The sequence below is a fragment of the Ochotona princeps genome, chromosome 10 (assembly GCF_030435755.1).
Source record: "Ochotona princeps isolate mOchPri1 chromosome 10, mOchPri1.hap1, whole genome shotgun sequence".
In the NCBI taxonomy this organism is placed as follows: domain Eukaryota; kingdom Metazoa; phylum Chordata; class Mammalia; order Lagomorpha; family Ochotonidae; genus Ochotona; species Ochotona princeps.
Genome location: NC_080841.1, coordinates 16,954,281 through 16,977,838, shown reverse-complemented (window position 1 = coordinate 16,977,838; position 23,558 = coordinate 16,954,281). Strand labels below are relative to the sequence as shown.

The window sequence follows — 23,558 nt, the reverse complement described above, 5'->3', positions numbered from 1 at the left end:
CTCTGAATGCAGCTCAGGTTCCCTTTGTCCTCTGACATCCTTTTCCCTTCTCTTTCCAAACTTTCCCAAATCAACCTTATCTGGGTCAAACATAGTGAATTACTTCCACAAGGCTGCTTAGGCCAGAACCCTCCTAGGAAAATTTTCTACCATTTGCAGTTGTAAGTGGAAAATGCCAGCAGCAGTGGCCCACCAGGCTAGGGTGAGCATAACTGCTTACAAAAAGGACAGAGAAGAAAAACACGTTTTCCTAATCCAATCTTCCCAACAAAAAAATGTCAAATAAAACCCCCACAGTATCATTCATAAGGTAGAAAGGTGGATGAGCACTGATGGGGAGGCCTCTCAGAGACCCGAATCAGGGGGTGACCTGCAGGGACAAGAGAGAACTGAGGGATTAAAAAAAAATCCACTGTGAGAGGAGAGGGCATCTAAGGAGCTATGCGGACCTCAGGAAGGCTGTGGTGCTCCCTGGGGCTGGCCTCCCCCCTACTTCCAAGGCTCCACAAAGGAAGTCTCACGCCCACAGTGCAGCCAGGGGCCACCCCAAGATACCAGGGGCCCAACGTACGTGTCTTGGACCACGATGTACTGATGGGGGATGAGTCCATCGATGCCATTGTGGCGGCCTTCCCACCAGTCGTCGGATGCCCGCTGGTAAAGCAGCAGGGACGCTCCCTTCTTGAAGGACAGTTCTCGTGCTGTCCGGCCCACGTAGTCAAACTTGGCAATGGCCTCAATGGGCTCACACTCTGAGGGTATGGAACAGAAGGAAACACACATTGTGGGGCCTTATGAACTCAGAAAACTGGGTGAAAAAGCTGAACCTGCCCTGGTGGGAAGATGGAGCTGGATCAGAAGTGGAGTGGCCAGGACTCAAACCAGAGCCCATATGGGATGGTGTCACAGGCAGTGGCTTAACCTAATATATAACAAATACAGCCCCCTACCCTCCATCATCTGCTTGTACATTAATTTCTCTGGTGTTTTCACAGCTCTTATCATTAAGCTTGCTATATTGCATTATTAAGCATCACTTGTTCTTCTGATGAAAAAAGTTACCATACTATATTTTACATAAATTATTGTTTTCTGTTTTCTCAAAGAGAAGGCATTTTTAGTTTCTATAAAGATAAAATAAATTTCCCAATCAATTTTCCAGGGAGCAAAATATGGGCATATTTTGTGAGCAATATATGAAAAAATGCACAAGAAAGTAATTTTTAAAAATTAAAAGTAATTTTAAAAAATTAAAAGGGCTTACAAATGTAATGTATTTTGCTTTTGGGTGAGTTTCCATCTTCCCATTGGGGATATTAGTGCCTTTTAGGGCTGGGCATTTAGGCTAGCTATTAAGATACCTGCATTCCAGGTCAGCAGATCTAAGTTTGAACCCCATCTCTGGTTCCTGACTCAACTTCCTGCTAAGGCAGACACTAGTGGACAATGGTGATGGTTCAAGTAATTTTCTTGGTAAGATTTTAATTTATTTTTATTGGAAAGTTAGATATACAGAGAGGAGGAGAGACAGAGAGGAAGATCTTCTGTCTGCTGATTCACTCCCCAAGTGGCCATAACGACTGAAGCTGAGCCAATCCGAAGCCAGTAGACTGGAACCTCTTTTGGGTTTCCCACACAGGTTCAAGGTCCCAAGGCTTTGGGCTATCCTTGATTGCTTTCCCAGGCCACAAGCAGGGAGCTGGATGGGAAGCAGAGCAGTTGGGATTAGAACCAGCACCCTTATGGGATCCCGGTGCATGCAAGGTGAGGACTTTAACCACTAGGCTACTGCGCTGCGCCTTGTAATTGGGTTTCTAAAACTCATGTGGGAGACTTGGATTGAGTTCCTGGCTCCTGGCTTGACTTCAGCTTCCTAGTTGCTGAAGACACTGCAGGAGTGAATCAGGAGATGACAGCTCTCTGTCTCTCAAATTCAACAATTAAAAAAATAAATAAAAATATCTTTTTCACAAAGTTGTTATGAGGAATCAATAAATTCACTAGGAGTGAAAGTTCTTAAGACAATGCCCAGAACATAGCAATGTTCTGTGTCTCAGTCATTGTCTCATTTTATTTATCTGGACCAGGCTGCTGTTAGAATGGGGGGAAAGAAAAAGGCTCCTAGAAACTTGGAACCTGAGATGAAAGTCAAATATTCTGGAAAGTAGAGAGCAAACAACACCTTGCCTGGACAGCCCTGATTGGCGAGTTTGCTCATGAATGGCCAGGGACCCAGGGGCTTATTCCAGGACGCACAGCAGACCAGAGCAGGCTTGTCTAAAGATTCCAGTCGCAGCTATCTGAGGCCTTGGGTATGACCTCTCTGACCTCCGTTTTCTCAGCTATGAAATAACCACCAAATCTATTTTACTAGGGATTGAGAGATATCCTATAAAACCTCTAACAGGGCAAGCACAGGGCAGGTTCTATCTCAATACTCATCCCCTTGGTTTATTTTTCCCCCTAATAATGCGGCAGGTAAATGGTCATTCTGATCCCTTTGACATCAGGATCAAAGTAAGTAATTCTAATTTTCTTTTCTCCTTTGAGAGCCTGTGCACAATTGCAGAATTCACAGCAAGGCAGGCAACAGAGAAGCTCTACAGACTGTGCTATTTCATTCGTGTGCCCAGAAAACTCTGAGGCTCCTTGTCAGCTGCTGAGCTTCCAGAAGCCTAAATGATCCAGAAATGGAGGTGTGGAGTTGTAGGAAGCAGGAGAAATGTGCTGGCCAGACAGCCCTCATCAATCATGGGCACTGCAGAGGGGCCCGAGCATGACAGCTGAGCATTCCACTCCTTGATGCACAACGGTCAGGCTGCTCAGAACTTGCTGGTCTGTGCTTTGGAAAGGGTCAACTTTTCCAGTCAGCAGGCGCAAATGGCAGGGGTTTTTGCCTCGCCATTACCACTCCCCTCTGACTTGCTTTTGTTGGGTTCTTGGCACACAGCTTCTAATTTCTCAGGCTCACTGTTTTCCAAATGAATTTTCCTTTGCTTTGGTCTCTAGCTACCTGGCAGAAGCCCTCAGCTGGGATAAGGGACAGGCATGGGATAAAGGAGCTGGCAGGTGGTGCAAAAAGTGGAGGGACTTTCAAAGATCTAGTTCTTCACCAGGAAGCAGAGCCTCCTACCGTCATCGCTTGTGTGATGCTCTGTGGTCACATCCTGGGTGGAATCTTCAGCAGAGGTAGTCTCTCCATGAGGGCTGTCACTGCAACAAAATCAACAAGTGATAGGGACATTAGTATTGGCTCACAGATTTTGCCTCCCCCTTCTATACCTCTTTAGGCTGCTCGAAGTAAGGACACCAATCAACCTTACACTCTTGGTACCCTGCACGTAAAGACTGAAATACGTCTTCAGGCGCTCTTTCCAGTGTAGCATCTGCTACAGAGACTACTTGAGACTATTTGGGCCTTTGAATATCTCAAGACAAAGGGAAGGCCTTTTGAAGACAAGCAGTACATTTTGGAATTGTTCCTCATTCTTAAGGAGGGAGCATCGGGGACGGGAGACATTGGTGTTAGTGTCAGATGCAACTGGATCTGAAACCCACCTCCGGTGCTTGGCAGTGGGTGAGTTACTTAAAACCCCTTGAGCTTCAACTACCTCAGCTGGAAAGGCAGAATTATCTATATACTTTTCTAGATCTGGATGAGGATTCCCAAGGAAACAATTTACTGAAGAGTCTGGCACAGAGCAGAGGCTTCGTAAGTGCTACTTCCTTTCCTCCTTCTGCCACCTTCTGCTTGAGGTCTCTAACTCGTTTTGTGGTTTAGTCTGTGTGCTGGTGAGAAAGTGGAGGAGTGAGTCACACCAGAGTGGGTAGAGAATGAGAGCAAGGGAAGCAGAATCTGCTGCGGACTAGACATTGCAAGAAGGCAGGGCATGGAAGTCAGGTCAAGTTCTTACAAAAACTCATGGAGCCTGAAATCATCTAGGGTGGAATGGAGAATGATTGCAGGGAGGGGCAGTGTTACTAGGAAAAGCCATTTCTATTTCTAATCTCTTGGATTTCAATGTCGATAGAAATCCTTTGGAAAAGGTATAGAGGAAACTGCTCATTTTTAAATGAAATGCCTTCCTACAGCAACAGGTAGTGACAAGTGAGGCTTTCCAGGTGCTTCTATAGAAGCAGCCTCAGAGTCTGGCTGCACAGTACCTTTGGGCCTCTCCTTCCTCATTAAATGGTTCTTACTGTCTTAGGACGATCCACCTCCAACACTGGCTGGTGACCAGTTCAGGCCTGGCCCTGTGTGGACCAAGTCAGTTCCAAAGGAATTTCTGGGAAAATACTCTTAGGGATTCCACTTCGTCCAATAACGTCGGCATAATCCCTCAATCTTCCGAGCCCAAAATCTCTGTGATGAGTTTGGTGACATTCTGGAAAATTTCAAGAGTCTCAGGGATGCATAGGACAAAAGCAAACTCCTTCTCAGGGCTTCAGGTTCATCTATGGCAGCCATCCACTAAAACCACAGTTCTGAAACTGCAGGGAGCCCCAGAGTGCTTGCTAAAAAACAGATTGCCTCAGTCCCAGAGTATCTGAGTCACTGGATCTGGGTGGAGCTGGAGGAGCTGTATTCCTAAGCAGCCCCATGTGACACAGATACTGTTGGTCTGTGGGGGGACCACACGTTGAAAACCACCACTCTGTGGTCAGGGCAAAATGAAGCTTTTTAAGATCTCTTCTAGCCCTAAGGTTCTATGCTTCTTTCGTCCCACCTCCATTCTCCAGCAACAGCCCCAAAGCCTGCCACTCCTGGAGGTGCCAGATGGAGCCCTCTTGCAGGTAGACCTAAACATAGGCATCCGGCTGCAGCGCTGGTCAGGGAGTGCTGAAATGGGGTGGCCTCTCCTCCCCTCTGCTGCCTCCCCAGCAATCCTCCAGTGCTCCAGGCCTTGCCTCCTCCCTCATCTTGATCACTTCACCAGCATATCTCCCTCTACTCAGTGAGGGGAGGACAGAAGCCAGGAGCTTTCAAGTGGATGTCAATCTAGTTGCTGGAAAAGTCCCTCTCAAGCCAAGGTCACTGACTCCTGCTTCTTAGGGACTTGAGGCCTGAGGTCAAGGGCCTCCCACTGCGTTGTGGTAGTAATGTGCTCCGACTAAGCTTGTGGTTTGTCCCAGGCTGCTAATAACTGTCAGATGCACAGCACCTAGAGATGGCTGGGGAGAACACTGGGGAAAGGTCTGGGCCCCTGGGGCTGCTGGGGGCTTGGTACTTGCTTGAGCACTGGTCCAGAGCCTGCAATTGTTCAAGTTTTGACAAGTGAGGACAGGCATCCTGCCTGACTTTAGGAGGGAGGCAGAACCAGAACAGGGAACATCACAGAAATCTTACAACAGAGAAACTAGCGTCCCCACGCATATATATAACACAGCTCCCTGGAGCGCACCAGCTAGCAGGCTGACACCTGAATGTACCAACCTCTCTGGTTACCACAAACTGTCTTTCGGGGGCAAAAGCTTTCTCTCCAACTGGCCAGCTTAGGTTCCTGCAGCTTGGACCCACATCCTGGGATCCACAGCTCAGCACAGAAGCAATCCCAGGAGTGTCACTGGTATGATGATGCCCAGAGGCACAAACGACATTTGTCATTTCCCGGCCAGGAGATTCTTCTGTGGGTGTTAGGGAAAAGTGGGGACCAGCCGGCTTCTCATTAAGCCAACAGCTTCCTCTGGCTTCCCCTACCTCAGTCGATAGTAATGGGGCTGGCCGAATTGGTTCCAGATGTTGAATTCAGATGGAATCTGATTTGGGTTGGTTTGTGCTGTTAGCTCAGGCAGAAACATTGTTTAGGGAAAGAGAGGAGGAGTGGTGAAAGGGACGTAAGGATGCTGGGGATTAAAGAAGAGAGGCTCTTGACCTTGTGTTTAGTGGGAAAATGACACTGTTAAGTGGTATTGTGGTGGGCACTCTGCGGTCATGGACAGTGTTCGGCACTAAGAGACAAGAGAGCAGGGTTGAACCACCATCATGGGGGGGTGGCCTGAAAAACTGTCACTGGGATCTCTGGGTCTTGGCAACTTCAAATGCATGATGGATATGTGATTCCAATGCTGGGAAACAATTACGGATTGATTCCTTTTAAATCTCAGTCCCAGGCCTGTCATGAGAAACCTAGCCCCTACAGAATTTAAGTCTGCTTCCAGACAGGAGGTGGATGATACCAACCTGCTGAGCATGGAGCTTACCATTCTTTCTCTTGACAAACTGCTGAATTCAATCTAAAGTGTCACCTTCCAAACTCAGCCAGCAAATTTTGCCACACATCTAAACTCTTCCCAGTGAGAATGGAATTCCCTGGGATGGTTTTTCTCACAGCACAGCACAGAGTGGAAGTGCTGCTGCCTCGTGAACAGCAGTTCTATCTATAGCTTTATAGGCTTCCTCCCGGAGGGTGGGGGGTGTTCATGTTACTGCTGCTGTTCTTGTTACCATTCAGGATGGCCTCTCTCCACTTAGAACACGGGAGGAAAGGAGGCGCATGAATAGGTCTTTATCTGTAGCAAGGGTGGGAGGATGAGGGGGTAAGAGGAACGATTGTCCAAGCCAGCCCTAGACCCTGACCAGCCATGAGCCCAGGAGTGGGAAGCTATGGGACCTAAGTGTTTCCCTTTGGTGTTTGCCGGACCATCTGGCCCCTGTGGCCATGTGTATTGGTAACACCTCCCCACTCCCAGGCCCGAGCCCTCCTACCAGTAATCTTCCAGGCTTCCTCCTCTGCTGTAGACAGGGCCCTCCAGCTCCCTGGGGTTTGGGAAGATGTTCTCATGCTGGATGATGATGGTTTTGATCAGCTCATTCACGTGGGCTTGGCAGGACACCTGGTCATGGCCCTCCGGCACTGACATCAGCGAGGGGCCGAAGCATATGGCGAGGTTGTAGGGGTCCATCATGTTCTCTTCACTGAACTGTGATAAACTGCAGGAGAAGGGAAAGGGGGCAAGCTGGAAAGTTCTCGCATGAATGCCCTGAAAACACGATCACAGGAGGCACTGCCAAGGGCAAAGGCAGAAGGGCCACAAATTGCCACCTGCCTTTCTGGACATCAGAAGCGCTGAGAAAATCAGCTGGGAAAGAGAAAACGACTACCAAGGCGGTCACTCAAGAGCCAAGTGAGATCAAGGTGGAGGGACCTGCCTGCAGCTCAAGCTCTATTTCTCCATCCAGCTTCTTGTTCAAGTCTTCCTTCCCACTCGATCCTCACCCCATCTGGACTTGATCCCCAGAGCCCCCTGCCTTGAGGACATGCCACTCTGCATAGCTGCTCTGACTCCCAACCCGCTGAGCTGACAGGAGCCCTCAGCTTGCCCTGGCATTGGTAGGGTCAGAACACAGACAGAGTGCATTGTGTACCTTCTTGTACAGCAAAACAGTCAAAGTATTAGGGTTATTCCACTCCATTTTCTAGATGTATTAAAAAAAAAGTCAACTGGTCAGCTTTGCATTCCATCCAGCCAGTGAATTTTTTTTTTTTTCTGGAACAGCTAATGCAATTGTTTTTTCATGTTCATAATCTTCTCCTCTATTACTACACTCAGGATTTACTCAGGAAAAGGTCAGCAAGCTGTTTGGCTTCGGCCTGGGCTTCCTCTGGATGTAGGCTGACTTCATTATTGGGTATTTATTTATTCTAGGAACTCCCCCTTCGCAGCCAGCAGCTGTTCCAGCCACACCTCCAACCTTGGCCAAGGACCTAAGGCCTTCAATGAGCCACTGTGCCCCAAGAGGCCCCACCGGTTGCCTGTTCAGGCACTGAGGGTTGGGCTGGCTTTGTATAAATCTCCCAACGTCTGCAGAGCTGCAAGCTCTGCTGAGGAGTCTGGCCTCCTTTATGGGCATCAGCAGCAGTCTTTTAACAGATCCCGTGAGGACACCAAAGCTGTCTGATGTTGGACTTGAGGCCTGGGACTCGGCTGTCTCTCACACGGTGGCTGTCCTTGAGAACCAGGCACAGCTTAGTTCTAGTGCACCTCACATCCAGACTGATGATACAAAGCTGGTTTCTCTCTTGCCTTCTCCCGTGGAGACTCAAGTACACACCCGGTTCCCCTCCAGCAATCACTGCAAGACAAGGGACATGGTACAACTATCACACAAAAGACTGTGGAATCACTGCTCTCCAGGACTTAAGAATTAAATGCAGGACAGGCCAGTGATGGCACACATTGTAAATCTCCGTGGCTAAACTGCTTAACAAGCATTTGGATCCAGAGTTAAAAGGCAAAAACATTTAAAAAAGACTGAGGAAGGTTTCGAAGTCTACCTCTTAAGTAGAAGACACTAAAAAGTTATTTTCCTGGTAACTTCTGCAGGGACAGTGGAGGTGTGAGATGCCACAAAGCTAAAGCAGAAGTCAGTTTCAGGATGGCCACTTTGCAACATCACAGAGGAGGAAGGTCCTGTTTCTTTAGTGTAACCTGACAATGTTTTGGTAATATGAAAGGAAACCAAAAGTTTCTGGTAAGTCACTTTAGTCATGACTGTCCCACATCAAGCCCGGGTGTAAGATGAGTTATGCAGGGGTACCTATTAAGGCTAGCACTGTCTGAGTCACTGGTGACCATAATGAGCAGAAGCTTGAGGAGGCCACATCTACACAGATGGTGGTCTCATGAAGTGAGGTCCGTTTCCTTATTTCTAATCAAAACACTAAGACCCGAGTTTCTCTTCCAATTGACAAGGGAACATCTAAGTTTTGGGGTGGAGTCAGTGGTGCTTGACTATTTGGGGGACACAGAGACATTCAAAATTTGGAAAATTCTAAGAATTCTCTCTCCAGAAAAATTCATATATGTGTATATAATAAATTCACACAATTTTATGAAAAGTGTTCTGAGGATAATAATCTTTGAAGCCTCTGAAGGCTGTACCCAGTATAAGATCTCAGTGACTATATTCTTATTTCTAAAGCAATAGCTAAAATAGAGAGCACTGACCATATAGCTTCCTCCTTTAAAATCTTTTTATTAATTTTTGTTTGGGTGGTGGTGACTTATATCTCTGTCATCCCCACTTAGAATTCTGCTACATTTCTGTGGCTCCAGTTTGTAACGTGATAGAACTCCCTGAACTCACCTCCATTCTGCATCTGAAAAGGACTTGGCCTTGTGGTTAGGAACACAGGGAGGTCACCATCCAGACTGGTGTGGCAAAATTTTTTTCTCATATATTTTAAAAAACTTTATTTCTTAACTTTTTGGTAATACATATTTATATATCATTTATTAAATTAAGTGAGAAAACAAGATATTCTTAAACTAGAGTTGGTTCTGAGTCCCAGCTCCTGGTTTCTTCATTTTAAGATGGGGGAGGGGGAAAGGTTTGCAGCTCTTTCATGCAGCTGCCAGAAGACTAAGTGAGATGATGTATTCATAACATTTAGTGCTGTGCCTGGCACATAATGGCATCAAATTAATATTTCCTGGAGGGATAATATCCTGACTGCTCCTTAATCTAGAAGCTTGTTCTGTCAGGGAGTGTGAGGCAGGGCCGCCAACTTCTGGCAGTCACCAACGTATGAGAATCAACTTGCTCCTTCTCCTCAAGCTTTATCTAATGAGCTGAGGGCTCTAGATCCCAAAACTTAACCCTGAACTCCTCAGAGATAGCACTAAGCTTTGGGTCAACTGTTTGACACACATGGCACTTCACTTAAAAGTCTTAAACTTCCTAGGGCTCAAGGGATTTGACCTGGCAACAATCAATAGATTGTGTGTAAGATACTATGTTTTTTTTTTTTTTAATACAAAGTCAGATATACAGAGAGGAAGAGGGACAGAGAGGGCCCGGCGCCGTGGCCTAGCACCTAAAGTCCTCGCCTTGAACGCGCCGGTACCCCATTTGGGCGCCGGTTCTAATCCCGGCAGCTCCACTTCCCATCCAAAGCAGTTGAGGATGGCCCAAAGCCTTGGGACCCTGCCCCCATGTGGGAGACCTGGAAAAGGTTCCTGGTTCCCGGCTTCGGATCGGCGCAGCACCAGCCGTTGCGGCTCACTTGGGGAGTGAATCATCGGATGGAAGATCTTCCTCTCTGTCTCTCTTCCTCTCTGTGTATCTGACTTTGTATTAAAAAAAGTTTTTTAAAAAAGATATTATGTGTTAGGTGTTTAATTTTTAAAATTATTTGTTTATTTTAATCTACTTGAGAGGCAGTGTGAGAGAAATTTTTCATCTACTATTTCACTCTCCAGATGCCCACAACAGCCAATCCAAAGCCAGGAGCTGGGAACTCCATCCCATTTCCGTGTGAATAGCAGAAACCCAAATATTCAAGACATTATCTGCTGCTCCCAGGGTGTACATGAGCAAGAATGCTGGATTGGAAGCAGAGACGGAACTTGAATCCAGAAACTCAAACATGGGATGTGGGCACTCAAAACAGTGTTTTAACTTGTTATGCTACCATGTCCATTCTACTCCAGAACATTTTGTCACCTTCTAAAGTCTTGTATTCCTCCTGTCAACCCCTGGCTACCATGAATTTACTTTCTCTCTACGGATTTGCCTAATCTGGGCATTTCATTAATATGCAGCCTTTTATGTTTGGGCTCTAGCACTCAGCATAATGATTTCAAGGTTCATCCCTGTGGAGTGTCAGTTCATACTCCACTGTAATGAAGCAGGCATTTGGCACAGTGGTTAAGATGTTGCTTGAGATGCTCAAATCCTGTTTGGATTTGAGTCCCAGCTCTGCTTCCAACTCTAGCTTCCTGCTAATGTGCATCTTGGGAGGCAGTAGTGATGGTTCAAGTAGTTGGGTCTCCACTACCCACATGTGAGATTTGGATTGAGTTCTGGGTTCCCAGTTGGTCTGGTCCAGCCCCAGCCGGAGAGTGCCTTATAAGTGAACTAGCAGGTAAAAGATTTATTTTTGTCTGTACCTTTCAAATACATATACAGTCAAATACACATCCCACCATATGGAGTGACTGCATTGTGTAGGCTTGGATGTTTCCCAAGTTGAGTCTTCAGATGACCACAACCTGGCCTTTAGTGCTTTCACTGCAACTGCATGACACCCTGTGCCACAGGCCTCCTGCTCAGTACTCCTGGATTCCCAACCCAGTGAAAGAATGAGATTTCAGGTTTTCTTTTTTGCAGTTCCTTGAACTTTGAGGCTATGTGTAATTCAAGAAAAAGCCATAGTCAGGAATAAAATACACACACGTTACAGAGAAAGTTCCTGAAGGTAGGACCCAAGTGGAGTCTCAGGTGTGATGGTCCAACCACTGCTACACCTGCCATCTTCCCACAGAGATGGTTTTTACCACCTGTGTCTTTTGTCCTATTAATTATTTTAGGAAACTGATTTTTTTGATGCTTTACATTTTCTATATAACACTTTCTGATGAACAAATCCATTTTTTTCAATTGGGGAAAACCCCAGTAAAACATCATTCCCATTTTCCTTAACAGTGGCCATGATCACTAGCTCTGCATGATACTTCCTCCTTGCTACAAGACCCCCCTCTTTTTAGTAGTCACCCCACACAGTCACTCAGGCTCTCCTTGGCCCCACCCCCTATTAACCCATAACTTCCATGCTCCTTGCTTTGGAAAGGCAGACTAGGTTAAACTTAAAGGCAGGTGCTGATCAACGAGGGGGAGACAATGACTAACTTGACAGTCATTAGCAATTTCCAGACTGAGTGTGTGAATGCCCTGTTGTGACTCATTAGGGGTTTGTAACCCAAAGGCAGTTGTGGTGCTGAGTCAGGGCCTAGCCAAGTGAAACAGACACAGTGGAACCAGGACCCTGACAGCTCTGCAGGATGAGCAACAGTGGGTGCTTCAGCAAGCTCTAAGATAAGGCCACTAGCACACATGCTGATAGGGTCAGGCTGACCATGAATTTGTAAGCAAGCTAGGGCTTGTGAATTAGCCTCTAAAGCTGTATTCATTTTAAGCAGAGACCACCCATATAGGAAGATTTCTCCTTCCCTTAATTTTTTTTTTTTTAAAGATTTTATTGTTATTGGAAAGCCGGATATACAGAGAGGAGGAGAGACAGAGAGGAAGATCTTCCATCCGATGTTTCACTCCCCAAGTGAGCTGCAACGGGCCGATGCGCGCCAATCCGAAGCTGGGAACCAGGAACCTCTTCCGGGTCTCCCACGCGGGTGCAGGGTCCCAAAGCTTTGGGCCATCCTCAACTGCTTTCCCAGGCCACAAGCAGGGAGCTGGATGAGAAGTGGAGCTGCCGGGATTAGAACCGGCGCCCATATGGGATCCCGGGGCTTTCAAGGCGAGGACTTTAGCAGCTAGGCCACGCCGCCGGGCCCATCCTTCCCTTAATTTATTTGAAAATCACAGCTACAGAAAGGGAGAGACACATATCTTCTATTTGCTGGTTCACTTTCCAAAAGGCAGTAACGGCTAGGGCTGGGTCAGATGTAAGCCAGGAGCCAGGAGCTTCCTCCTCCAGGTCTCTCACAAGGGTACACAGGCCTGAGCACTTGAGCCATCTTCCATGGCCTTTTCAGGTACATTAGCAAGTAGCTGGATCAGAAGTGGAGCACCAGAGACTCGAATTGGTGCCTATATGGGATGCCAATATCGCAGGTGGCTGCCTCACTTCCTACACCACAATGTTGGCCCCTCTTTTTTTTCATAAAGAAACATGAATATGCTAAAACATAAAGAAACTAGAATATGCTGGTTCCCTGACATATCTTTTGTTTTCATCTTTTGATAGATTCATGGATCCAGAGAAACATTTTCCCACTTTATGAAAGCCATGAAGCAAGAGTGATACTCAGCGAATTTGGACTTAGGGGTGGGGAATCATGGGGAGGGTCAGGGAATTGAAAAGTAGCTTCGCCATTTTGGCAGCAGCCCTTTCTCCACAGGGAATTGCTTTCACCCAAGAATGGCTATCTAGAGGTAGGATAGCAAGTAAAGTTGCCACCTGTAACAATGACATCCCATAAAGGCCCCAGTTTGTGTCCTGGCTGTTTCATTTCTGATCTGGCTCCCTGCTAATGGCCTGGAAAAAGCAGCAGATGATGGCCTAAGTGTTTGGGTCCCTGTATCTACGTGAGATATCTGGAAAAAGCTTCTAGTTCCTTGCTTTGGCCTAGCCCAGTGCTAGTATTTAGGCTGCTGCAGAATGAACCAGTAGATGGAAGATTTCTGTCTCCGTCTCTCCATTTCTGCCTGCAACTCTACTTACAAAAAAATAATGGCAGACTAGTAATTTTCAGATCTAATAATCTTTCAAAAAAAGGAAAAAAAGCTAGAAATCTAGATCTGTAAAAATATTTCAGTATTGCTTCAATGTTTTTATGACACAGTGGACTGGAAGGAAACACACCTGTGGTCATGTCTGGCTCTTGGCTGACCACTTCTTATTATCACTTTCGGTCTAGAGTGTTGAGGGAGAAGCTGAGTGACAGCAAAGTGAATACAAAGATGACTAAGAGGGAAGTGGCCTTTACTGTCTCATGGGAACACCAGTGCTTATCCTGGACAAGGACACACTGCTTGGATAAGAAGTGCCCTACCCAAGGCTGGGCCCCTGTGGTCCTAAGGCTTTTCTTACTGGTCACATTCATTCCGTAGGTCATCTGTTAAATGTCAATACGTGTGTGGCTTCTACCCTGGTAGCTCCACTCCAGGTGCTTCAAATAGCTGCGTCCATTTAGACACCTTGTCCTCTATAATCCATAAATGGCATCAAACTTTCCTGTTGCTCATGCCCAAAAGTTAGCATTTATCTTTTTGTCCCACACTCTACACCCAATCTATCAACATTCCATCAATATTTTGCTCAAAATATCCCAACCTCAGCCATCCTCACCACCCTCAGACCACCAACACCTCTCATTAGACCATGGGTGCTTCTCTTCACCACTCACCATGGTCCACAAAACAGTTAGTAGGTCTTAAAAAATACACATTGTTCAGATCATAGTCATTTTCTCCTTAAAAATCTTCTCATCATTTCTCAAATACAAACCCATTCTTACTGTGACTCTTGGGTTCTGAGAGTCCCCGTGGCTCCTTTTTTCATTCCCTGAGGCTGCTGCTTCTCAGAGAGGCCTCAGATGACTATGCCTTGCAAAGTGCTCTCCCTCCCTCCATCTTCGGATCTTTCCATCTGTCCCTCTCTTTACTCAATCTACCAGTACATCTATTGCTGTTTGTCTCCAGGAACATGAGCCAAATGGTATCAAGGATTTTGTTCCCTTTGAAGCAATATCCTCTTCCAGCCCAGCCCCGTGGCCAGCACATAATGGGTCTCAGTAAGTATGTGTGAGGCCAGAAGAACAGGCATAGACCTGTGTGGAAACGCCTAGTCTGCAGCCCAAGCCCCGGCCTGAGGCTGTTGTCTGCTGGGAAGGTTACTCACTGATTGAGGAAGGCAAAGAGGTATCTCATGATGATCAGAGTGGTTTTGGGTAAGACCAGGAGGACTTTCCGGATGTGCAGCGCTCTCTCCTGCAGGTTTTCCATAGCTGAAAGAATATGATCAGGTGTTAGTCTCCGCAGTGATAGAGAACTCAGGGAGCCATGGTCAGCTAGCACGACACGGAATGCGCTAGGTGGAGACAATACACAGTACCGCTATGCAGGGATACAAATTTTAACCCTGTTGCTCCTTTGAGTGGGCTGCTTGGAGAAGCACCTGCTGGGCTCCAGACACTGACTGATCCAGACTCCCTAGGCACAGATGAAACTGGCCACATTCCCCACAGTATCTACCACTTCAAACAATAACAGAGAAGATGCTGGCCACGAATCTGTTCAGACTGCTCAGCATCCAGCCTTGGAGGCCCAGGACCTGAAGACAGAGAGATCGTGCAGGTCTTATCCTCCCCGCTCCATGCAGGTGTCACCTCATTCTCTGGGCAACTCTGTTTTAGCTTGTCCCTCCCTTATCTGCAGCAAGGATGAGTAGAATGCAACCAGTTGGCAGGATGAGGTACACCCTGGGATTGCAGGGATATCCAGGAAAACCAAAGAAACTTCCTGAGTCCTGTGCTGTGTGAAAAGGTTTGTTACAGGTGAGGCCCTAAGCCTTTGGGATCCCTCATGGGCAGCCTCCCATTTCCACAGTGTGTGATACCAATATTGTAATTTTCTATGGACATTCTTACATGAAAACAAAATGGAAAGCACCAGATTAGCAGCATATCTCTCCCTGGGCAGTCAAGGGATTTTAAACTGTCTTTGAGCTGCATATACGAGGGGTTTCCAAAAAGTTTATGGACATGTGTACTATGAAAAAAACTATGTGTGGAATTCAATTTTTTCGGTATCAAAATAAATGTCTTTTCATTTAATTTTCCATGAACTTTCTGAAGTCCTCTCACACTTAATTACTCATATAACTCATTTCTACTAGACTGCTACAACGAGAAGAACATAAATCCGACAGCAAGCTTCCTGAATGCTCTGGGTGTTTCTCAGAATAACTGAGAAAGAATCAGGTGTTCAAGGACAGGATGGCATGATGGCATGGCTCCCCTCCAACCTGTGGAGCCATCGTTCAGATGGGGTATGCTTCTAGGATGAGTTGCTATCAGTCCAACTATGCAGATTGGTTTCCAGGGAAAACAAACGAGAGGATGTTCCAGTTTGACAAGCTAAATTAAATGTCTAGGAACTGCACTTCAAGCTTGAAATTTTAGGGAAAGAGGCAGAGAACCCCTAAAATGGATACAATAGAGAGTATCTTTCTCTTTCTAGGAAAATAGCATAAGGATTTCATTCCTACAAGAACACACACTATTACATCTGCATCTATTTTGTAAACCGTGTCATTTTCTCTTGATTTAAAAATATTTGAGAGGCATTAGGACAGAGAAAGAAGCAGAGACAGAGTGATACAGAGAAAGACTGAGCGAGACACATGCAGACAGAGTGAGAGCCTATCTGTTTGTTCATTTCCCAAATGTCTGTGATAGCTGGCACTAGGCAGAGACTAAAGTCAGGGGCCCAGACCTTAATCCAGGTTTCCCACACCTGTGGCAGGAACCCAATTTCTTGAGCCATCACAGCTGCCTCAGAGTTCATATTAGCAGCAAGCTAGAGTCAGGAGCCAGAGGTGAGTACCAACTCCAGGCATTCCAATACGAGATGTGGGAGGTTTCACTTTAGGCCAAACACATGTCTTGATGTCATGTTTAAAGCAAAAGCAAGAAATATCTGCAATACTTATTCCTTTTTCCTCTTGTATCAAGAAAGCACAAACACTAACAAATACACTTCAAGTGACTGAAAGAGATTGGGTTTTATAGGCAAATGTAAAGGAGTTTTACACTGAGGTAAATCAGAAAGAAAATGTCCAGATGGACATTTGGAGTGCCTGTTTTAAGTCCAGGTTCTTCCACTTCTGATTCTGGCTGTGTGTGAACGCACTGGGAGGCAGGCCATGATGGTTCAAGCAGTTGGGTCTCTGCCAACCATGTGGGGAAATCTGAATTGAGTTCTCGGCTCCTAGTTTTGGCCTGGCGCAACCTTGGCTGTTGTGGGCATTGGGGAGTGAACCAGCAGATGGGAAATCCCTTTGTGTCTGTCTGTCTGTATTCTCCATCTGCTTTTTAAATAAATTAATAATTAACTATTAAAAAAGAGAGATAGACAGAAGGAAATAGAGAAAGAAAGGAAGAAAGGAAAGAACCAGGGACCCACAAAAAAGTCATTCTTCCTGTTTCCCCGCAGAGGACGAAGGAGTTGAGGATGGAGGGGAGAAGTAGCAGCGGGGAAGCAGAGCTTGTAAGAAAACATAGATCCCTGGAAGCTGGTCATCCCTTGCTGCCCAGGGCACTGTGGGCAAGGGTGGAACTCACTGACGCAGGCTGTCAGGTCATGGAAGATGTCCTTAGGGAAGAGAGGGTGTTCCAGCCCCCGGAAGTAAAGCTTCAGGACACCTGCGATGGAGTCCATGTCATGGTCATTCTGGTCACCAGCCAGGGGATCTTCTCCTGGGAATACACAATACCCCGCAAAGGGGAAGAGAGTGAGAAGCAAAACATGCATGCAGAGGTGGCCTGGACTTATTTATGACCTCATGCCAGCCCATCAGCCTTCTGCCCAGCATTGTGGCCATGAATAGACTACATCAGGGAATGCATAAATCAAACTGCTCAGGCCTCCACTCCCATGGGTTGGAGTTGGGACACAGCAACTGCCTCTCTCACAAGACCATGAAACCAGGCTGGACTGAGCCTGTGGGGGAGAAAAATGAGGCCAAGGAGGCCAGCTCTTCTGGCGGACTCTCCCTCCTCCTGGGCTGCAACAAAGGACACCTACTTATAACAGAACAATCATGCCGGGCCTCCCCATGGAAAATTTCATATCAGATGTAATTAGATTTAATGATAGGCCCAACCTCAAATTGAAACTATATATATCCATTACAGTGACGGAAATTGCCAAAGCTTGCCCATTACCTTAATAGCCCACAAGATAATAAATGGGCTACAATGAACAGGCGCATTAGCTTTGATATTAACTACCACCAAGAGTTCCGGATGAAGCTGTAAACCACCCAGATATCATAGTTAACTTTTGGATTTTGGCAGATCACCCAAATGAGGGAAGCAGAAAGGGTGGGGCTGAAAGGGAAGGAGGGAGCTGGAATGTGCTTGGCCATCCTTGTATATCCAAGGCGGGGATGAGGATGGGGTAGGGCACGGGATACCAGTCGCCCAGCTGTAGAGCAAGCCCAGCTTGTCTGTTAAGCTCTGAGGACCGCTCAAAGCAACAGAGGTAGAGCAATACTCCAGGGGGCTGGTAAACCTTTGCCTCATCTTCAAGGCTGTTTCCTTACCTCTCTCAAAAGCATTTTTGATGTCATTCACTTCCACCTGGGATCCTGACACCCGGAAAATTCCTTCATGCTGTAATCCTAGACACACATGGGAAAAAGTGATCAAGGAGAAGAAAAAGCCAATCCATAAGCACATTGCCAAGTTCAGCTGAATGTTTACCTCCCCCAGTCGGTGTGCTCTTCAGGCTAAAGGAGAAAGACATGGACAAGTCACAGTAATGATCATGGGGCATTAATCTAAAGAGAGCAGTGTGTCAGAGTCTTACGGTGGGGAAGACTGTGGCAGTGTTCCACTTCTGACTCCAAAGCCTACGGAGGAGGCAAGCTCTTCCCCACCTTTGCCTTCTCTGTCCCCTACCACCAAGTGGAGAAGTGGAGAAGCACCCATTGGTGTTTTCTCATCACCCAGGATCAAGACAAGAAATGGGTGATGGCACGTTTCCTGGCATCTGAGATTATAATTACTGGTTCAGCTGTTCTCGGGGTCAACACTTTGAGCAACTGAAAAGGAAGGACATGGAAACAGAAGTCATCACCTCACAGCACTGCTGGGCACTGTAAGCAGGCGCTGCTTCCTGACTGCAGCTTTATTCTCAAGACAAACGGGACTCTCATTACAATAACATACACAAAAATTTTGTTTTTGGATTTTGTCAGACTGGAAATAATCATGGAAAAATAATGCTTATAGAGTGGCGGCAGCTAACAAATGGTTTCATGTAAATAAATCACTTAGTTTTCACAAGAAGTGAGGACGCTATGCTGAGCAGAGGTTAGCAGCAATCCCAGCCCTGATGGGAGGGCTGAGAAGTGATGAGCAGCTGGAAGTTACACAGGTGATAGGAACCAGCACTGGGAATTAAACCTTCGTCTGTGGCTGCAGTTGTGTGCTTAGTTCTCCATGAGATGCAGTCTGAGTGAGGACATGGCTAAAAGCACCACATATGTAACTACAAATTTTTTTTGCAAGGGCCTGGCATGGTAGCCTAGCAGCTAAAGCTCTCATCTTGCAAGCACCAGGATCCTATGAGGGTGCCGCTTCGTATCCCGGCAGCTCCGCTTCCCACTCAGTTCCCTGCCTGTGGCCTGGGAAAGCAGTCAAGGATGTCCCAGAGCTTTGGGACCCTGCACCCATGTGGGAGACCCAGCGGAAGCTCCTGACTCCTGCCTTCGGATCAGCTCAGCTCTGCCCATTGTGGTCACTTGGGGAGTGAATCATCAGATGAAAGATCTTCCTCTCTGTCTCTCTTTCGCTCTGTTTATCTGACTTTCCAATAGAAAAAAAAATAAATCTTAAAAAAAAAGTCTGCAAAACTGATGCTGTGTGTTCCACTCAGAGTAATAAGCAACATTAAAATCCCACCTATACCAGTGTACTAACATTGTATTAGCCACCAAGGGAATGCTGTTTAAACAGCATGGACCCTGATGGAAACAGCCACATACCCAGCCGTTTGTGAAAAATGCATATAAGGAAGTGTCACCTTAGAGAACAGGCTCTTTGGAGGGTTCTAATTGGTGGTCACCTCATAGCATCCTGGGGGAGGAGCATCTCAGAACTTTTGGTAGGTTAGGCCTTGATGGAAAAGCAGCCTTGGCCATGGACAAGAAGAGATTAGAGGTGAGTTCACAGGAAATCAGGCAGCAGGCCGGTGAGCTCTTCCGCCTGGTTTCTTTCCCCTCAGAACCGGGGCTTTCAACGAGCACTGTGTGTTCTTGCTCAACAATCTTTAGAGTGTCTACTCTGATGATTCTGAGAGTGACAGCATTAATAACTGGTTAGTTTCTAGAAAGTAAATGGGAAAACTATCTGGCTTTCTATGATGATATAGATAAATCATTGTATAATCTGACAAATCTATGCTTTTTTAAACTTTTTATTAGTACACACTAACATTAAAGTCTAAAGGCCACCAGACTTGGGTAATATAAATTTGGAAATAGTAGAAAATTTCGTTTTGTACTGGATCCAGCTGTTGCTAAGAGCTCCTCTAGCTATTCCTACAACTACCCCATCACGTACACATTCCTTTCTTGCCTTCCTTAAGAAAATGGTGTGTGCTTTTCCCCCTGATCATGATTCATGATTCAGTTTCAGTATCCTCACATTCCTTCTCCTTCTGTAGTGGCATTATTTGGAACAGAAAAAATATTGGAAACAAACCAAATGCTGATCCAGTGTTTATAAAGGATCATCCAGGGGGAGAGGGGAGGGTAGGGATATGAAGATAGTAAGGATGTGAAAATTCCCAGCGTATGGTGGCCATCGACCCTTTTGAGACCAACCAAAGTTATAAATCCTACCCCATCAACTGTGCCCCCAAAGTTGTAACTTGCTTTTGTGGGATTTCATGAATCCTATGCACCTCTATTTGGAAAATACAGTCTTTTGAGCAGTTATTATGTCCTAAGCTTTTTTTTTTAAACCAATACTGACACAGGTATCACTAATGTAGGATACAATGCCTGCATCTTACCTGGGAATATCAGGATTCAGCTCCTAGATCTAGTTCCCAATTCCAGCTTACTGCTAACAGAGCTGGGAGGCACTGAACTCAAGGAACTGGGTTCCTGCCACTTATACAGGAGATCTGAATTGAGTTCCCAGCTCCTAGCTCCTAGCCTGGGCCCTCAAGCTGCTGCAGGCATTCAGAGCCTGTATCACCAAACAAATGGAGGCTCCCTCTGTGTCTCTCCAAAAAACAACAATTTAAAAATTACTATGACATAATCTTTACAGAATTTATTTTTAATTCCTCATATCTTTAGATTTCCAATATATGCTTAAAATACTGTCTTCCCGAGGTTCTTAGGTTGGTTATTTTCCTTCTCATTTCCCTACAGCAGGGGTGAGGAATGCTGCCCAGGGAGCCATATGGGGCCTGTGAATCCTCCGGTCTGGCTCTGTCAAAGTGACCACAGGCAGAACTGGAAATTCAGTAAATCTATAGCAGAATAATTTTTAAGTTGATCATTTCAAGTGCCCTGCAAATGTTGTTATAAACATTCAATTGGCCCTGGCAGAAAAAAGCTTCCCTACCCCCGCCCTATTCCCCATTTATTCTTTTATATTGCAGTTAGGTTTATTTGTTACTTTTTTATTTCCTTTGTGTTTAATCCACATCTTGACTTTATTTATCTGTTTATTAACTTTCAAGTTTGGAAAACACTAATATATGTTCTAAAAATCAAAGCTACATAAAACTTTAGAAATGTCATCCCTCCCTCATGTTCCACTTTTTTTGTCTCCTTCTCATCCTCCCCTGTACATAAGTATTAGCTTCCTGACTCATTCTTGCTACATTCCTCTTAGAAGAAATAGGAGGTAATGTATATCCTTATATCGTCTTCTTTTATAGCATATTACAATTTTTTTAAAAAAAAGATTTATTTATTTTTTATTGGAAAGAAAGAATTACAGAAAGAAACAGAGACAGAAAGATCCTCCTCCATCCACTGGTTCACTCCTCAAATGGCTACAATAGCTAGAGATGAGTCAATCTGAAGTCAGGAGTCAGAAGCTTCTTTAAGTTCTCCCATGTGGGCACAGGATCCCAAGGGCTTGGGCCATCCTCTGCTGCTTTCCTAGGTCACAAGCAGGGACCTGAATGGGAAGCGGAGCAGCCAGGACTGGAACCGGTGCCCATATAAAATGCAGGCACCAGCAGGTGGAGGATTAGCCAGTTGAGCTATCATGCTAGTCCCTTATCCTAAAGATATGCTCAGAATTTTGCTTTTATCGCTTAACAGTATATCCTGGAGAAATGTTTATTTTAGTCCATGGGAGTGATCCTCATCCTTTTGTCACTGTGAACAGTACTCCATTGAATGGAAGTATCACAGGTTTTTCAACCACTCTTGTATGGATGAACATTTGGGTTGTTTCCAAACTTTTTTGGTTACAAAAAAAGCAACACACACACACACCCCTAAAAACAAACAGAACACAACACAACCTTGTGCATATGCTGGAAGTATACCTTTGTGGTAAATTCGTAGAAAGATTTCTCAATTAGAAGATAAGATTGTATACAGCTTTGCTAGATACTGCTAAATTTTCTTCTAAAAGGGTACTTGTGCCAGTACTATGACATAGCATGTAAAGTTGCTACCTACAATGCTGGCATCCCACAGAGGCACCAGTTTGTGTCCCGGCTGCTCTATTTTTGATACATTTTCCTGCTGCAGGCGTGGAAAAGCCAGTAGCAGATGGCCCAATTGTGTGGTCCTCTACTACCCATGTAGGAGACCTGGAAGAAGCTCCTGGTTCTTGGCTTCAGCCTGGCCCAGCCTTGGCCATTGCAGCTATCTGGGGAGAAAATCAGTGGATGGAAGATCTTTCTGTGCCTCTTTCCTTCTGTCTGACACTCAAATAAATAAATACATTTTTTTAAAGGGTGGTGTGGGTTTGCATTCTCCACAGTATAGATGCATGTTTGGTCCCAACAGCCTCACTACAGCAATGTGCCACATTTCAGTCTCCTTGGGAACTGTGACTGCACAGAAGCAGAGATAGGAGCATCAAGCCCCAATAGCCAGAACACATCTACTTCTCAGCTTATATCACATCTAACACCTTGGACTAAGCAATTTTGCATCTTTCCATAACAGCAGCTTCCTGCTTCATCGTAATATTGATACAGCAGCCCAGGAATTCTTTAAAGGGATGACTCCTTGTTCAAAATTCTGTAGTGGCATCCCATACCACTCAGACTAAAATCCAAAACACCTACTTTAGCTGATGGGCCACAAGAATCTTGCTTCTGGCTTCATCTCCTGACTAAGGTCAAAGCAGCTCTCAAGATATTTCTCCATACATACCCATGTGGCTCATTCCCCCATGACCATGTTCTACTGTCATCTTATTAGGGGAGGCCTCCCAGTACACATCCAGAATGGTGTCTATTCTCCATGCCTTCACCTTGGCTCCCCTTTTCTTCATAATACTCACCACTACCCAATATACTTGCATTTTATAGGAATTTGTCTATGTATTGACTGGCCAACTGGTCATCTGCTTTTCTGTCCTTTAGGGAGTGCAAAGTTAATGAAGGAAGGGACACCTTACTGACACATAATAAGCAATCAGTATGTATTCGTTGAACGAATGAATTGCAATGATGAATGAAGAGTTCAGATCTTCTTCCTTTTGTCACTCAGGCACAAGTAATTCCTCCTCTGAACTCAGCTGGCTTGGCCATCGATCAATGCCAGCATGTGAAATGTGTTATAGTGCTCTTCTGAATTACCACAGCTCATATCTTTGCATTTAACATACCACTTGCTTACTTGTTTTTCTCTCAACTGCATCATAAAATCACTTACAGGCAGGGATAGTGTTTCACTCCTGTTTTTGTTTTTCTGTTTGGCAACATTTGGTGCCCAGCACTGATTAGGGGCTTGATAAATATTGTTGACTATTCAATAGTGAAGTACAATGTTTTTAACCTCAAAATAATAGATAAGATCATAAAAAGTATAGCTGAATAGAATGGGATAAGTTGTAAACATGTTGAAATTATGATTGTTCTAAAAATGAACAAAGGAGAAGTTTCAGTTTATAGGGAGAATGGATGGTGAGGGGAGGGGGAGAGAACGGCGGACTTCGAATTCAGACAAGTGATCACATGTGTATCTCCTTAGCTCCAAGAAGGTCATTTGTGTCTTCCTGTCCAGACTGAATAGCATCTAAAAGCAGTTTCTGATGCCCAGTTATTAGAAATCTTTGTGGCACTAGTTCAGATATCTGTACTTTCTAGACACTCTGAC

At 45.5% G+C, this 23,558-nt stretch overlaps 1 protein-coding gene across 5 annotated transcripts in view; it reads right to left on the bottom strand.

Annotated features, from left to right (window-relative positions):
• The window catches only part of SRGAP2 (SLIT-ROBO Rho GTPase activating protein 2), a 245,426-nt gene that overhangs the window by 8,362 nt on the left and 213,506 nt on the right, over positions 1–23,558 (bottom strand). For all 5 annotated transcript variants that reach the window (XM_058669101.1, XM_058669100.1, XM_058669102.1 and 2 more), the window contains exons 15-20: positions 17,790–17,867; positions 16,807–16,941; positions 14,364–14,469; positions 6,707–6,931; positions 3,134–3,213; positions 572–752 (exon numbers count right to left, since the gene is read on the bottom strand). In XM_058669101.1, the coding sequence (XP_058525084.1) occupies positions 572–752; positions 3,134–3,213; positions 6,707–6,931; positions 14,364–14,469; positions 16,807–16,941; positions 17,790–17,867 (805 nt within the window). The remainder of the gene's footprint in view (positions 1–571; positions 753–3,133; positions 3,214–6,706; positions 6,932–14,363; positions 14,470–16,806; positions 16,942–17,789; positions 17,868–23,558) is intronic.